This window comes from Dromiciops gliroides, chromosome 6, assembly GCF_019393635.1.
Source record: "Dromiciops gliroides isolate mDroGli1 chromosome 6, mDroGli1.pri, whole genome shotgun sequence".
NCBI classification, from domain to species: Eukaryota; Metazoa; Chordata; class Mammalia; order Microbiotheria; family Microbiotheriidae; genus Dromiciops; species Dromiciops gliroides.
Window position 1 is genome coordinate 258,939,112 of NC_057866.1, and position 17,573 is coordinate 258,956,684.

General features: G+C 47.3%; 1 protein-coding gene and 1 pseudogene across 4 annotated transcripts in view; one reads left to right on the plus strand and one right to left on the minus strand.

Moving 5' to 3' along the window:
• The first annotated feature begins 509 nt into the window (after positions 1–509).
• Positions 510–4,110, plus strand: LOC122730611 (annotated as a pseudogene).
• A 533-nt stretch (positions 4,111–4,643) lies between these two features.
• Positions 4,644–17,573, minus strand: part of ART3 (ADP-ribosyltransferase 3 (inactive)) — a 70,132-nt gene continuing 57,202 nt past the window's right edge. For 2 of the 4 annotated variants that reach the window (XM_043973532.1, XM_043973531.1), the window contains exons 6-10: positions 16,964–16,999; positions 15,133–15,165; positions 11,431–11,466; positions 6,671–6,703; positions 4,644–5,286 (exon numbers count right to left, since the gene is read on the minus strand). In XM_043973532.1, the coding sequence (XP_043829467.1) occupies positions 5,144–5,286; positions 6,671–6,703; positions 11,431–11,466; positions 15,133–15,165; positions 16,964–16,999 (281 nt within the window). In that variant the 3' untranslated portion in view covers positions 4,644–5,143. Of the gene's footprint in view, positions 5,287–6,670; positions 6,704–11,430; positions 11,467–15,057; positions 15,166–16,963; positions 17,000–17,573 lie in introns of all 4 variants that reach the window. The other 2 variants (XR_006353666.1, XM_043973533.1) reach the window with 2 other exon arrangements.

The following is a 17,573-nucleotide window of genomic DNA, read 5'->3' on the forward strand; positions in this document are numbered from 1 at the left end:
TTCTGGGGAGCAGTCTGAAAGTGTGCAAGTAAAGTGGCTATAGAAGGCCAATCTCATCTGACCCAAGATTCCTCTTCAAGGTGACTATACCCAAAGGAGATTACAAACTTTTCTATGCAACAAAACATTTGCCCCAGCTTTACCATTACTGGGACTTTCTGTGGTAGTAAAGGAGTAGAAACAAAGAAGACAGCAGCTGACTGGGGAATGGTTCAACAATTCTACTCTGCAGCAGGCCTTCTTAAACTTTTTCCAATCGTGACCCCTTTTCGCCCAAGAAATTTTTACGTGACCTGGGTATACAGGTATATAAAATGGGTGTTTACTGTTGCCAAATTTTCCTCGACCCCCACATTCAGTTACACGACCCACCATCTAAGAAGCTAGGCTCTAAGAAACGTGACTACAGAGGAGTAGATGGATGAGTCAGCCAAGTGTTAAGTGCCTATGCGCTGTGGATACAAGTACAAATGTTCATTTAGTTCAAGGTAGACTGGGAGGGGCAGCCCTAGCAGCAGCACGGAGGAGTTGGGGCGGCCAGTGCCACAGCAAGGAGAGAGGTGGAGTGTTTTGTGGGAGGGACAGAGCCGGGCAGTTTGGCTGGATCTCACAGTACAGGCTGGGGAGTAACGTCCAGTGCGGCTGGAGAGTTTGGGGTCAGGCTGTGTAGTGCAGGGCTTTAAAAAACGACAGAGGAATTTATTTACGCATTATCCTGGCACACCAGGAAGCCAGTGGAGTCAGGACAGAGCCAGGTCAGAGCTATGCTGAAGGAAGAGTCCTTGGGCAGCGGGAGGTGGGCCGGCCTGGTGAGGGCTCCGAAGCAAGGCCAACAACATGCACAGTGACCACAATGAAAATGGAAGGATCGACCACCCAGCAGCCCAAAAGGGATCCGGCAGAAATGATGAAGGACAAGCCTGGTGAGAATGGACGCCACTGTCGCGCTCACGGCTGCCGCCGCCAGCACCGCCGCCAGCGCCGGCTCCGCAGCCACCCACCAGAGCGTCCAGCCCGTGGAACCATTGTCCGGTGCTCTCCCGGCCTTTGCCGTCTCGTTCCCACACACGTTCGGGCCCAGGACAGCTTCCAAGCTCGCCACCTTGGCCACTTCTCACTTGAACAGGAGTATTGAGCAGATGAACATGAACCTGCCTCAAGGTAACAAAGTCTGCCTGCGCAGACCTGGCTGGATGGCATGGGGAGGCCTGTGAGCCCCGAGCAGCCCCCTCAGTGGAATTCTGGCAGCCCCGGTGCTCTCCAGGCTGAAGTCTCCGCATGCTCTGTTTCACTTTTTTGTTTGTTTGTTTGTGAAGCAATTGGGGTTAAGTAACTTGCCCAGGGCCACACAGCTAGTAAGTGTTAAGTGTCTGAGGCCGGATTTGAACTCAGGTCCTCCTGAATCCAGGGCCAGTGCTTTATCCACTGTGCCACCTAGCTGCCCCCCCCCCTGCTGCTCTGTTCTGAGACCCCTCCCGAAAGGACCCCAGCAAATTGGCTTCCTGGGAGGTTTTCAAGTATGCGCACAAGCCTGCAGAGACCACTCTGAGGCACACCTATCAGTGCATAATGGCTCTCTATGGTCTCCTACCAGAAACCCTGGCTTGGCACAGAGCTAGCACATGCTCTCATGGCAGTAGATGGACATCCTCTTTGCTGACCTTCCAATGGCTTCCCTGGGCGCCCCAAGGTCCATGTTCCTGTGGGGTGGGAGTCATCAAAGCCTATGGAAGAGGGAGTGAAAGCAGACTGCTGTGTCTGCCTATATGCTGGGGTCAAGACTGGCAGGACAAATGCTGAAGGAAATTTTTGCCAGCTCACCCTGCGAAAGGACTGAAATGGGAGATCACTGGATTCCAAGCCGATCCCTGGGATGTGGAATGGAGCTGCCACGAGAGGAAAAAGGTCTCAAGTACACTGAAGAAGCCATCAAGAGACTAAGTGACACCAGTGTGGCATCCAAGCCAGTGACTCCACTTGGGTCTGGACAATGCCCGTCCCCCTCATCTCCATGAGACATCCACCATCAACAAGTTCTCTGCCGGCGTGACCAATCGCAGCGCTAGCATCTGCACTGTCAGGACGGTGGCCAGGAGCAGAGGGGCCGCTCCAAAAGTCGCTGCCACCCTGCTGCAGTGACAGGCACTCCTCTGTACCTGTCTGTCCCGTGAGAACAGAGGAACCCTTCCAGTATAAAAACTAGGTGGACTAGACCTGGAGATCCCTTCTGTGTCCCCCACCCCATAACCCTTTGCTCATGCTCTCATCCTCACCTCTCCCCTCTTCCAAGTTTCCTTACCAGATGTAATTCAGGGCACAAGATATCCTGGGGTTTTTGTGCCCACGGGAAAAAGAACATGCCTGGTCCCAAAGAAGAAATGAAAAGACATCTCCTGTGCCTTTGTAGAGGTGGGAGGGCAAGAGATGTGGAGCATTACATATGTAAGATTTTTTCCATCTATTGATTGGTTTTACAGATTTTTTTTCTTTCTCCTTTTTTCCCCCAACATCCTTTGTTATAAAGGTTGGCTCTTTGGAAGGGAGAGTGGGAGGCATACAGGGGGTAAATATAGGAGATGTAAGAAAAAAAAAGATAGCAGTGAAGTTTTTAAAAGTTACAAACACTTTTTAAAAATCCTGCATATTCAAAGATTAGGGATGATTAAAGGTAAGCAGCCCTTTAACACTGAAGTTTGTGATACCAAACCAGATGTGCTGGATGTTGCCCCCAGTTAGACATCGTTAACCTTGAAACTGCATCCTTTTTTTGTTTGTTTTTGGGTTTTTTGGGCAGACCAATGAGGGTTAAGTGACTTGCCCAGGATCACACAGCTAGTAAGTGTCAAGTGTCTGAGGTCACATTTGAACTCAGGTTCTCCTGAATCCAAGGCCGGTGCTTTATCCACTGCATCACCTAATGGCCCCCGAAACGGTATCCTTTTGACTAGAAGAATGTAAAGGTTTCTGTACTGGGTACCAATGCCACTCAGAACAGAGCAGTACTTGGTGGCACGCTGTAACTCACACTTAATGGTCCTTTGCGGTTTACGAAGCCCGTCCCTTACAACAACCCTGTGATGTCCCCTCATTAGGGCTCAGGCTGTGAGCCCTCAGCCAGCGCTTTCTTCCATTCCTTTTCCATTTCATCAGGTGCCTGCCCACAGGCTATTAAGGGAGTAAGTGGAGAAGTCCCCCTTCCCACCACTGCTTTGAACTCGAGTTTGCAGTAGGATTTCTCTGAAAATGGGAGTTTTTCCACCTTATAGATTTGGAGGCAAATGCCAAGGCAAAGGAGTGACTAGCAAGTCAGGGTCCTTGCCATCCCAATGAGATTGGCTGACTCAGGGCTGGCTATGGCGGATGCCGCAGCACAGTGTGGACGGAGAGTATTCCATTCGCCATCACGGCTTCCTCACTTTCCCCTTGTGTATGGTTAGTTTTCCTAGCTTGGGGCACCGGCGCAGTGATTTATGGGGGCGGGCCAGAAACACGGATCCAACTCCCCTACACAAATGGTCGTGGGGACATGGAAGGTGCCACCACCCCGGAGCTCAGCTCCGGACCGCAAAGCATACTCTAGGCGCAGTGAAGAGGCATTTTGTCCGGGGCCTGTCACTGAGGGATCCTGCTGCTCTGAGATGGATCAGCAGGCAATCGTTGGTGGGGTGGCGACAGCGTCTCGTTTCTGAACGGGCTTACAAAACCCTTTTAGAAGGGCTACAAACTTGAAACAAATTCCTGTAGAGTTCTCGAGGACAAAAGAAAGTGAGCCATAGTGTTCATTTTGCATTCCCTTTTGAAAAAATGAAATGCACAAGAGTTTCCAGAAGACCCAAGCACCAGTGTAGACCGAAAATGCTTACATTTCTTCCACTTTCTCAAGAACCAAACTAAAAGTCATTTGGCACAAAGCAGAAACTAGACTCAGGATCCTCCCCCTTTGCTTCCCAGGGCAGACCATTCAGAAGAACAATTTGGACAAAATGCTGTTCTTGCCTGTAGAGTATCAAACCAACCAAATGGTTCTGCGCACTTAAAAGGCAAATGTAGGGCAGCTAGGTGGCGCAGTGGATAGAGCACCAGCCCTGAAGTCAGGAGTACCTGGGTTCAAATCTGGCCTCAGACACTTAACACTTACTAGCTGTGTGACCCTGGGCAAGTCACTTAACCCCAATTGCCTCACTTAAAAAACAAACAAACAAACAAACAAACAAAAAAGGCAAATGTATAAAATGCATCCTGGGCTAAGGCTGCTAAACCCACCTCAGTGCTTTGAAGAGGGGCTTATGCCAGCAGGGGAGCAGTCCAAGTCTGAGCTTCACTAAGCTATCGATCTCATGCCTCCAAGCTGAAGTTGCTTAGGGCTACATGCCTTATCTTTCCTTCCCAACTGGAAAAAAAAACCCTGCGAAGGCAGGCACATTTTATTTATTTATTTATTTTTGTGTGTGAGGCAATTAGGGTTAAGTGACTTGCCCAGGGTCACACAGCTAGTGAGTGTCAAGTGCCTGAGGCTGGATTTGAACTCAAGTCCTCCTGACTCTAGGGGCAGTGCTCTATCCACTGCACCACCTAGCTGCCCCTGAGGGTAGGCACATTTAATGAAGATAGAGAAGCTGGCAATGAAGGGGTCTTAGAGAAAATACAGTCTAGTTCCTTTATTTTACAATGACAAGAAGTGAAGTTCACATACACAGTGCTCCCCCAAATACCCAGGACAGTATCTTGTACATAGTAATACTGAATAGTGAATATTGGTCAAAGGCAAGAGTGGATTATAAAAAAAAAATAAGTTATTAAACTGAAGCTAGCTATCATTATTAGAGCTATTCAGTAGTAACATTAAAGTTTAATTTCAGTTCTACTCTTTTTCTTAGTCTTTTATTGCATTCATACAGAAACACCAAATTTATACAACTATAAGATTAATACATAAATCCACAAGTGGAAGATTAACAAGTATTCTGAGATATCCTTACTACTAGCATACTGGGCTTCTGTTTACAAAGAGGATTACATCTAGTTTTATCAGTAGAAAATATGAGGAATTTCATAACCCTTTCCATTTCCTTAAATAGTCAATAATCAGGATCTAGTCGCCTGTGCTCACAATGAATACATTTACTTAAAGAGCCAGTACACATCACGGCTGAGCAAAGAGCTTGACCATAAAAGCGCCAATCAAAAGAAGAACCCTCCCAAACAGGGGAAGCGGCATCTCCCCAAAGGAGGTGGAAGCGGAGACCACAGTGGGGTGGTTGCTGGGAAATGGAATAACAGCTGGGGCTGTCGAGGAAAACACATATACATGTATTTTTTGTAAGATGCGTTGAAATAACTTCAGTTTTTCCCAAGTAGGATCCCTATCACTTCTTCTTCTTCTTTTTTTTTTTTTTGCGGGGCAATTGGGGTTAAGTGACTTGCCCAGGGTCACACAGCTAGTAAGTGTTAAGTGTCTGAGGCTGGATTTGAACTCAGGTCCTCCTGACTCCAGGGCCGGTGCTCTATCCACTGCGCCATCTAGCTGCCCCTATCCCTATCACTTCTATCAAGGGAAACACACATTTCATTTTTCTTAAAAAAGAATCTTGCCACTCAGAAAACCCCTCCAGTAGGATCATACTTTTCAGATAAACTCAGCGGACCCCTTCTTAGGTATGATTTGTGAGAAGGTACAATGCAGTTTTCAGTGAGGGCCACTAGAAACCTGCATGTGAACAATGAAACTACCTGGGCACACTTCTTTTTAAAGACATAAACTCTTGTCATCTGTGTGATTTCCACATAAACTGAGGCAAAATACTTTCCTTTCTCCAATCAACTAGTTAATTACAGAAATGTCTTCTAGGCATTGCTTGCATGAAGGCACAATTGTCAGTGGCCACGAACCACATTTTTCTTCTTATTTTTCAGAATTTCTTTGTGCCAAGCAGAACAAAATAACAGTGCTTTTCAAACTGAGTTCTTAAGCGACCCAATCATTTCTACTCTACACATCAATGCTCTGGGTACCACCCTCCTTGTCATTTGTCCTAAGGAAGGGGAGCATGTGCTTTTTAGTATCACAGACATCAGGGTCTCTCTTCATTCAGAAAATTGAGCTACTTAAATGTTTTACACTTAAACACAATGGACTGGGTAAGAGACAGGTGAGAGTTACAGAATGCAAAAGGCTCATCTTTCTAATGGCTGTCTGATTTTAAAATGTCTTGAGTTTTGTTACAAAGCTTCCAGTAAAAATAAGTTACTCCAGCACGACTTGGCTAGCTCCTGCTGTGCGCACACAAAAAAGCCTGGAGCAGCTGTGGCAGCCCTGCTGTGAAGGGCCTGACGAGGGGGTTCACAGGTGTCAGAAAAGCCACTGGGGGGCAGGGTTTCCACTTTAACTTGGTGCTCTTTAAGAATGCAGGAAACCTCTCTCATGACAGACATGGAGGGGATCGAGTGACTTGGCTTCCTGTGCCCAGCCAGGGAAGATGGAAGCCAGGGCTCATGCCCAGGTGTCCTTTCCACTGGGCCTGAGAGACTGTAAAAGCCAACATGTGGCAATACTTCAACTCCGACTCTTATTTCCCTATTCTTAGAGTGTTTTTAAGTCTTCCTTTTTAAAAAATTTCCCCTAACAGCAGAAATATAGGGATTTACTCATTGAAGAAGTGATATTTCTTACCATGATTGTCGAAATAGTCTAGACTTCTCTGACCTAAGGAATAAACATATTTCCAGTTAATTACACTGTACTTGGCTATATGTGTTAGCTTAGCAATGGAAAACTATTTTATAAAATCTAATGATTAAAATTTGAAATTGGAAATCTTATATAAACAAATGTTGAAAACTATCTCTAGGTATAACTGGAAAATAATAAAATACTTTTATTAAAAAAAATCTAATGATTGAAAATCCCTTTACAGAGGGGCAGCTAGGTGGCACAATGGATAAAGCACCGGCCCTGGATTCAGGAGGACCTGAGTTCAAATCCAGCCTCAGACACTTGACACATACTAGCTGTGTGACACCGGGCAAGTCACTTAACCCTCATTGCCTCCCCCCCCATCCCTTTATATAAAATCTACTTGTGGAGACCAAATAATGATAATTTTTATGTAGCTATAAGTTAGTTGTGCAATTTTATATGTAAATATTACAATTATGCCTTCATGCAAGTAATGCCTAGAAGACATTTCTATAATTAATTAGTTGATTGGAGAAAGGAAAATATTTTGTCTAATTTTATACATCATATTGCACATTATATATATATAAAAAACATATTGTGTATTATATATGTATGCATTGTGCATGTATGTAGATATGGATATGGATGGATGGATGGATGGATGGATAATCCTTCCCCTGAATTCCAGACCTTCCCTAAAAGGTTTATAGGCAAAGATAAGAGTTATATAGGTTGGGTGAGCATGGAGAGACCTGATTTGACATTATGGATCTTAAGACTAGACTCAAGCAAGCTCTCAAGTGGACTCATACGGAGATTCATTACTATATAGAAAGAAAAGACAGAGCGACGAGACAATCCAGCCTCTAGTTCCATCTTAGGTCAGATCCATTCTTCTCTATTGGCAGAGCTTCAAAGGCTGGCACATTCAATACATTTATTTTAATTAACATCTATTAAATGCCTACTATTTGTACACTGCCGCTGTTGGATGCTAGAGGAGATTAAAAGTCTCAAGGAGGGTTACTGTCTAGCAATGGGTCTGTATATATGCAGATCATTTAAATACAAAAATAATACATGACATGCACACATAAAGCACGCAGCCAGTTACTATATGAGGTCCAGAGGCTGCATTATCTGGCCAGACCCCTGATGTTTGACAGGTGAGAGTGGATATCCTAGTCCCATCAGGAAATGGGATTGAAAGTCCCTCCCTGCTCTGTAGTCCTTAGCCACCCTATCCTGAGTTGTTGTTGTTTGTCCTTCATTCTAGAAGAGGACCACGACACTGAGGTGATGTCATGACTTCCAGTGAATTGGATTTAAGTGAGGCAGGGCTGTGCAAGGTCACCAGCCTCACTTTCTCCTCCAGAGCCATCTGGGTCCAGTGGCAACATATATATAAATAACTAAATAAATATAAATATATATATATATAAATAAATATATATATACACATATACACACACATATATATATACATACATATATATACACATATACATCTATCTATATATATATATATATACACATATACATCTATATATATCAGGATGACAGGAGATGGCCCTGGATGTTTTAAGGCAATGGGGGTTAGGTGACTTGTCCAGGGTCACATGGCTAATAAGTGTCTGAGGTGAGATTTGAACCCAGGTTCTTCCCACTTCGAGGCCAGTGCTCTATCCACTGTGCCACCTCGCTGTGCCATCCTGGGTCAGTACCACAAGGATGAAGCTTTTCCCTAGTACCCAGTGCCCACTGCCTGATCTAGAAGCCTAGATATACTGTCACCCTTGGGGGTATTCCTCTTAGGCTTCACTACATGAAACAGCGCTTCAGTCTGCTATCGATGCCCTAGGCAGTGGGGGGATGGGAGAGGGGTGGGGGTGGGGTGCAAAGCCTCAGCCACAAGGACCCTGCCCAGGAGCGGAAGTAAGATCTCGGACTTCAGGCTCTACATCTGGGCTACCTTATTCTGCTGTCTTGGGATGGGGCTAAGGCCCTGATAATGAATGGGCGTCCAGTCAGACTGCCGGGGCAGTCGTTGGCTATCTGCTGACCTTACCTAATATTACTGACGCCACCCTCCATCACTATAAGAACTTTGAATAGGAGCCTCAGCTGACCTGCATGGTGGCCAGCAAATCCCTCACCAATCCTCTAGGCCCCATAATACAGGTGAAGGCTGCCTGCGCCCCCGGGGTTTCCCAAGGAGCCTGTGATACTCCAGATCCAGCCTGTGACCTTTACCTCAACCTGGGAGACTGCAGAGAGCCTGAGTCTGACTCCCTCTGCCTCTGCGGGGCATCCAGCCTGCCTGTCTGCGCCTTCCTGCTTCTCAGTTTTCCAAGGGAGTCCCGGTCCAGATCCAGGCCGAGGCTTCTGTTTCTTCAATACCCCAGAGGCCATTCCCAGATTCTGTCAACCTTGCATTGCCAGATCCTGCCTCTGGCTCAGACTCTCTCAAGCCGTCCTCTCCCTGGCTTCTGGGCCTCAGAGGACTCAGCTCTTCAGTGGCTAGTCATATTCTCTCCCGTCTTTGAACCCCTGCCGCCACTGGCTGAAGCCCCTTCCATCCCCTCCCTCTAGCCCTTCTCCTCCAGTGTCCCTCACCTCTACCCTCCCAGCGTCCCACTCTACATCTACCCACCCAATCCATGTGCTTTCTGGAAGGTCTGCTCCACAGCGAACACACTGGCTCTCCTCGACTTCTTTCCCATCCCCCCTCCTCTGAGCCACGGCTGCGTCCCTGGCTACACTCTCCAGGACAGGCTGCACTCTGAGCCACACCCCCAGGCCACTGGTCACAGCGGGAGGGTTAGAGCACTTCCAAGCTCTCCCTTTACTCCTATTGCTCAGTAACTTCTCTGCCTCTGAGGTTTATCCACTTCCTATTTGTCACTCAATCAGAATTCTAGCAGCTGTTATCTACTGAAGCCCAGGACATTCTCCTTCCTTCTTCAATGACCTCCGTGTTTGGCTCACAGTCTTTGCTATGATGGTGCCATGCCGTGTCTCAACCTTGGATTACTCCCATAATCCATTGCCTTCATTCTTATTATTCATGTGCCTCTGAACAGAGTTGGAGAAAAGTCACAAAATCATACTGACTAGATCCACGACAAATGCATGTTACATAATCTCGGCCAGGCCCCGTCTGCGGCAGGGCTGCCCTCCTAGACAGACCCTAACAGACTGACCTTCTCAAATCTCCCCTCACTTCCCCATGACCATCCTCTGGGCTGAGAACCTTGCCTCATACTTAAAAAAGACCGAGGCCATTTGAGTGAGATACCCTCTGTTCCCCTTCCCATCTCACACCACTCAGACATCTTCCCTTTCTCTCTATCATACCAACTCACTTATGAATAATATTCAACATCTTCCTGTCTACTGGCTACTTCTCTGCTGTCTATAAGCATGTCCTTATCTCCTCCATCCTTAAAAAATGCTGATTGTCTATCCCTGTGAGATGTTGTCCTATATCACTCCTCCCTTTCATGGCTAAACTCCTTGAGAGAGCCATCTACAATCAATCTCTCTACTTCCTCTCTTCTCCCTCTTAAACTCTCTGCAATGGGCTTCCAACCTCATCATTTAATTGAAACTGCTCCCTCCAAAGTTCCCAATGATCTCTTATGAAGAGCTGACTTACCGCAATGGTGAAATTTTGAAGCCCTTCCCTTAGGTAGGAGTACACTGATAATTACATCAGGAATGTCTGAATATATCAACATTTATTGTATATTTTGCTCAACACCTGTTGGCAAGCAGATATAGGGTCTAGTTTTTACAGATTATCTACTGTGCCATCTCAGGTAGAGGAGGGTGGGGAAGCTGGAAATCAGTTTTCAAGGCATTCCAGATGAGCCACTGCAGTGCTGTTGAGGCACCATGATCTGGAGGCCTCGGTGAAGCACAAACACCCTTTTTTCTTGTTTCACACACATCACAGGCTCAGCGGGGTGAGAGACCATGGCCCAGATGACACCGCCGAGGGAACTTGCCATGAATGTTAACAACCAGCTGTTCTCCCTTTGAATAGCCACTTCTGGGCGTTGAAACAATATCCTTGTACAGGCTCTCAACAGTCTACTCAAAGCAAGCAAACTTCATCATGGTGTATGGCATTCGTCTCACCCAAAAAGGGGCGACAACTTTGGGCAGGCAGTGAGGCCTTCTTTAAGCATTTCAGGAGCTGTTTCCCTCACAGGGCTCCCCAAGCTTGGCTGCGTGTGAATTCTAATGTTAGTATGTGGGAGACAGGGCAATAACAGCACTGAATCAGCATTAGCAAAAGCAGCTCAATGAAGTGATACAGTCAGAGACAACTCATCATCTCTGAGGACACGGCTACTCTTTCACACTTTGTGAAAATCAACTTAGAGGGCTCCTGCAGAAAATACCTCATGAAAGTTGGGGTCCATTCTTTAGCCAGACCATGACTACCATCTTCTTTAAGTGTGATGGAGAATCCACATGAGATGCTCTTCTATTTCTAGCCACCCCCCCCTGCACCTAGCCTCACATCCCTAGCATCTCTCTAGCCACACACCTGGCCTATGGTGCTTTTTTGAATGACTGAATAGCACTTTCCCCATCTGACTTTCACCCCAGGGTGTGGGCCAGCTATCGGTGAAGGGGGGCAACTAGGGACACCAAGTCCTCTCCTCTTTTCGCCACCACCCCTGCACCCAAAGTAGTCCTGTCTCACTTCTGTACCCCTACTGATATAAAGGATTTCTTACCAGAATCCTTAGCAGGCTCTTGTTCTTCATCTGTTTCTGAATAAGAAGGAAAGTTTCAGGAAGTTATCGCAATGCAATTTAAAAAGACAATTTCAAAATAAACTCAAGAAACACGAGCATGGGTGATGTCATGACTGTCAGGTTTTCCAGTTTTTAAAGGACCAAATCCGACTTAACTGGGCAATTTCCAATCAAATTCAGGAGACCTCTTCCAGGCACAAGCCACTGAAGACGCATGCTGGGTTAGTACCGCAGGGACACAGGTTTGGAGCTAATCTTTTAGACCTTCTGTCCAGATGATGGGACTGAGGCACAAAAAGTGATTTGTGGGGCAGCTAGGTGGTTCAGTGGATAGAGCACCGGGCCTGGAGTCAGGAGTACCTGAGTTCAAATCCGGCCTCAGACACTTAACACTTACTAGCTGTGTGACCCTGGGCAAGTCACTTAACCCCAATTGCCTCACTAAAAAAAATAAAATAAAATAAAATAAAATTTTTTAAAAAGTGATTTGCTCCAGGGCAATAAGTGGAAGAGGTGAGACTGGGTTTCAAACTAAGCATTCTTCTTGTCCCTTCCTAACAGGCTCCTCCTCTCTTTTACTGACAGTGGTTCAGATCATGTTGTTTTCCTCAAGCGTCCGTCCTGGCCAAAACTGAGACTGAGTGGGAGCATTCCGTACTCATTTGGAATTTCGACCTAGTTGCTATTCTGGTTAAGTAGCTGGGTGGCGTTGATTCAGGGCCCAGCAGGTGGAGGGCTGTGGCTCTGGCATGTGCCCTGGGATAAACACCCATTCCAAAGGAGATCCCAAAGAGAGCCATCAGAATGTGTATTATTTGATTTAAGAATGCCTAAGTGGTGCTAATATAGAAGGTGATTACTTAAAGAACTGAATCTTCTCTGATACACTGCTTAGTGCTGTTAATAATTTATACAATTGCTTTCAATGCCTGGCTCATTTTATTCTCACAACCCCCTCTGCGATAGGGTGGAAGGGGAAATATTATCAACCTTGGACAAAGGGAAAACAAGGCCATGAGAAGCTCTAAGCAGCAAGGCAGTGAAGAAAGCCTGGTGCAGGACACACGGCCTGGTTTAGCTCACAGAAATCTACATGAAGAGCTTCGTGTCCACGGGAGCCACAACCTATGTCGGCTGTCCCTATTGGCCACAGAAGCTGAGGGTCTGGAAGGGACCCCAGCAGCCACGTAGGTGTTGCTGTTCACAAAAGGGATCCCCGCCTTAATGGTTGTCCATTCTCCACTTGAAGACCTCCAGGGAAGACCGTACGTCCTCAGCAGGCCACTCCTGGCTCTAACTGTTGGGAAGCTGTTCCCCAGATGGGGCACAAACCAGGTTCTTTGCATCTTCCCACCACTGCTGCTGGCTCTGCCCTGCAGGCTCCTCTTCTCCCAGCCCGTGGGCTCCAGGTCTTTGCCGGCCTGCCTCCTATGCATCCTCCACAGGGTACCAATGTCCGTCTGGGCCCATGGTGCCCAGAAGTGCGTGCCACGTTCTGGAGGAGCTCTGATGACGGCCGAGGGCAGCGGCACCATCGCCTGCCGACTTCTGGAAGCCATGCCCACCCCTGCAGCCTGAAACTGCCCGGGCTTGTCCGGCTGCTGAGTCATGCCGCTAATTCAGATGAAACACAGCGGCCACCAACACTCCCAGGTCTTTTCTGGAACAATCCTACCTAACTGTACCTGCCCTATCTTATACTTCAAAGAATCTCAGATCGAGGGCTCCAAGGGCCATCTGAGCACATCTAGTCCAGTCTTCTCATGGGAGAGATCAGGAAACTCAGGCTCAGGAAAGTTAAAAGACTTGCACAAGGTCACTTGAGTAGTGAGAATGCGAAGCAGGATTTGAATCCAATGTTCTAGAGCCAGTATGTTCTTTCTACCGCACCACGATGTCTTCCTAGGAAATTGATTTTTTGCACTCAAGCACAAGACTTAACATTTATCTATATACTGAACTTACTAGATTCAGTCCAATACCCTTAGCTTATCAGGATTCTTTTGGATCCTGGAGCCATCCAGCTTTGTGTCACCTAAAAATATGATGAGCACACGATCTACATCTTTATCCAAGTAACTGATTACATTGTTCAATAGCAAATAAGTCCAAGCACTGATTCCTAGGACATTCCAGCCATGCTGCCATCGAGCCACCATCCAGCCAGTTCTGAATCCACTTGCTTCTATTACTGTCTAACAGAAAGCTCTAGTCTAGTCCATGTCTCCATTTTCTCCACGAGAAATATATGAGATATTTTATCAAAGGCTGTGCCAAACTCTAGATAGCTAAATCCCTTTATCAGCTAATTTAATAATCCTGACAAAAATGAAATGAGGCGAGTCTGTACATACCGTTCTTTAGGAATTGTGTTAGCTCTTTGGAACTCCTGCTTCCCCAATCGAGATGTTCCCAACTATCTCCTTAATGACTGGTTCTAGAATTTTACCATGATGTGAAGTCCAGCTCACTGGCCTATAACCTGCAGATTCTGTTCTCCTCATCCTCTTCTGAAAATCAGGATGACCTCTGCCCTCTTGACTGCTGGTATCTTTTCTGCTGCCCCTGCTCTTCCAGATACCACAGACCTGGCCAGCTCTTTCGAGCCCTGAGCATGGATTACCTGGCACAGGGGACATGAAGTCACTGGGGCTGGCGAGGTGCTCTTGTATCATTTCACTTATCTTGGGTTCCAACTCCCTGCCACTTATCTTTGTGCTGTGATTCCTAGGGCCACAGTTGATCTCTGCTGCAGAGAGCCACAAAACAAGTGCTGAGCAGCTCTGCACTCTCTGTTGTCAGTCCTCCTCGTCTCATCCAGCCCAGCCACAGGCCCGACACCTTCTCTGATCCTTTTTTACCTCCACCTCTGTTGTTCCTCTGAGATTCTATGGTCCCTGTGGGCTCATTCTATACTATTTCTATAAGACCATGCCATGTTCTTCTACTCTCTCTATTCTCTGCTGCTCCCTGGCCTCACTTACGTCTTCTGAACGTTGCTTTTTAGAATCTAAGTTGGGTGGTGTGGTCTCTGATACCACATTCATCTCTTCAAACAAATCCCATTTTCCATCCTCATAAAAAGCGTTTTCCTCTGAATCTTCAGAGTTGCATTTTTGAGCATCTTCCCCTCCTTCCTGGACTTTCTCTGCAGCATTTGATTCCACAGGATCCTGCTTCTGAGCAGAACCTAAGGTCCACATCAGAAGATTTGGGGGTTTTCTCTCCTCTTTCACAAACTCGAGGATGGAGTGGTCATTTCCTCCCAGGATTCCCATCATTTCCACCCCAGAAACTAGTTCTTCCCCATTTGTGAGAATCAGATCCAGAGAAGAGTTTGACTCTGCTAGTTCCTCAAGTGATTACTAACTGCTTTTTTTAAAATGGTCTTTTCTTTCTGGTCTTTTCATGTATTTGGATGGAAGATTCAATTGAATTCCCATCAAACAGCTCAAAAATGAAGCTAAAAATATTTGACATAGTTGCACCCTGAAGCTGCAATAGCTCCTGCTTATGAGGGCCAAAGAGAAAAGATATCTTCTCTCCTTTCTTCTCCTCCCACTCTAAGACACAGCTGCAAGCAAGCAGGAGAGTAATGGTTCATACCAGAGTCTGGAAGCTCTCAGCTCCCTTTGGAGGGCCTGGGAGAATCACAAGAGAGTGAACAGGAAGACCACTTACTTTCTGGAACATGAGGTTTATGGCTTTTCAGTTCTGTGAAATGAAGATTGTTGACTGTGAGCTGTTTGCCTTAAGTGACATCCCAACCCCAATCTAAACCCTTAATGGGCCCCTGCTTGCTCTTAGGATTCATTCTATGTAGTCAGCCTGGCATTCAAGGCCTTCAATGAGTTTCCAGTCTCATCTCTGATGTAAGCCCACTTGAAGCCAAACTGGTTTCTTCATTTTTCTCATAACATGCCCCGTGAGCTCTTTGCCTTTGTCATGCTATTTGAATTCCTTAGAATTCTATCTCCCCTTCTTAAACTTTTGAGGATCACTCTTCTTATAGCACTTACTGTCTGTAAAGGGCAGCTAGGTGGCACAATGAATAGAGCACTGGCCCTGGAGTCAAGAGGACCTGACTTCAAATCTCACCTCAGACACTTACTCGCTGTGTGACCCTGGGCAAGTCACTTAATCCTAATTGCCTTAAATATCCAGGGTCATCTCCTGTTGTCCTGATCTATATCTTTCCACTGGACCCAGATGGCTTTGGAGGAAAGAGAGAGGTTGGTTAACTTGCACAGTCCTGCCTCACTTAATTCCAATTCAGTGCAAGTCATGCCATCACCCCAATGTCACGGTTCTCTTTGAGAACAAAGGACCAGCAGCAGCAGCAACAACAACACTGTCTGTACCACGCCTTTGGCATACCCCATGCCACAGGAGCAGTAATCTGACTGGGTTTGATGGTCAGCCTTGACTCCCAGCAGCCAAACTGGAGAGACAAAGGAAGGAGACCCTACATGGGCACGTTAGGACTCCACAGACTCCCTCCAAGGCACGGGTAGATCTGGGTTTCACAATGGTCTGTGATCCATGTCAGTGGGAAGGCCTTGAAAAGCTCCTCAAACAGAGCCTGTACCCACAGGAAGTGCCGTCACAGCCCTGGCCGGGCTGGATGGCAGAACACCACCCGTAACACCCAAGCACGTCCCAGGGCAGAAGGGCATTGGTCATCATAACTAGGCACCACATACTTGTCAAAACTAGTATGATTACTGTAGTCGGGGAAGCAAGAGTCCCACTGCCTCTGTACCCTCTTTCCTCTGGATGATGGTACAGTTTTGCCCTCTGCCATTCAAGGCTAGCTCAACCTCTGGCAGAGGGGTTGTACCAAGAGCGGCCTCTGCAGTACCCATGACCACCCCTAGATGGCAGCCTTGTCAAACTGTTGAGGGGCTCCCCAGAGCCCTCGGCCACTTTCCTACTTTCTGCCTCATATCCACAGTCATTCACACCAAGCAATCTCCTCCCTGCCTCGAGCCTTTCCCACTCCAGTCCATAGTCCATTCAGATGTTAAACTGATCTTCCTAAAGTATGAGCCCGTCATGACGTCATCCCCCTACTCAATCTGCTCCAGGGGCCCCCCGCGGCCTTCTGGGGCCTCCCCCATCCCGGCCTCCCCCACGCTCTGTGACCCCGTGACACGGGCCTCCTCACCGCCCCTCACACACGACACCCCAAGCGTTTCACGGGCACTAGCTCTCTCCTCATGTCACCTTCTGGCTCCAAGCCTGAACACAGCCCCACCCCCTACGAGAAGCCTCTCCTGACCCCCCCAATGCGAGCGCTCCCCTCTGCTCGCTGAGCTCTCCTCTAGCCTGGATCTAGCTTCTTCTCACAGTCATCTTCAGGTCGTCTCTCTCGTCGGACCGAGAGCTCTGGGTGACCAGGGACTGTCTTGGGCCTTCCTTGGTCACCCCAGTCCTTAGCACAGGACCTGGAACATAACAGGCACCGAAAACATGCTAGCTGACTGAATGACTGACCCAAAGCATTTCTTACCAGTGATCTCATCTTCTTTTCCTTTGGGTTTCAATCCTAAATAGAGACATTGTCATTGAAATAGGTTATACAATAAACAGAAGAGAGTTATTCAACATGAGGGGAGAGAGACAGGGGGGGGGGGAGGGAAGAGAGAAGAAGAAGGAGAAGGAGGAGGAGGAGGAGGAGGAGGAGGAGGAGGAGGAGGAGGAGGAGGAGGAGAAGGAGAAGGAGAAGGAGAAGGAGAAGGAGAAGGAGAAGGAGAAGGAGAAGGAGAAGGAGAAGGAGAAGGAGAAGGAGAAGAAGAAGGGGAAGGGGAAGGGGAAGGAGGAGAACAGCGAGGATGATGAGGAAGACGAGGACGACGAGGACAAGGAGGAGGAGAAAGAGGAGGAGAAAGAGGAGGAGGAGGAGGAAGAGGAGGAGGAAGAGGAGGAGGAGAAGGAAAAGGAGGAAGAGGAGGAGAAGAAGAAGGAAAAGGAGGAGAAGAAGAAAAAGGAGGAAGAGGAGGAGGAGAAGGAAAAGGAGGAAGAGGAGAAGAAGGAAAAGGAGGAGGAGAAGAAGGAAAAGGAGAAGAAGAAGGGAAAGGAAGAGGAGGAGGAGAAATATAGAAAGAGGAATAAAGATTAAA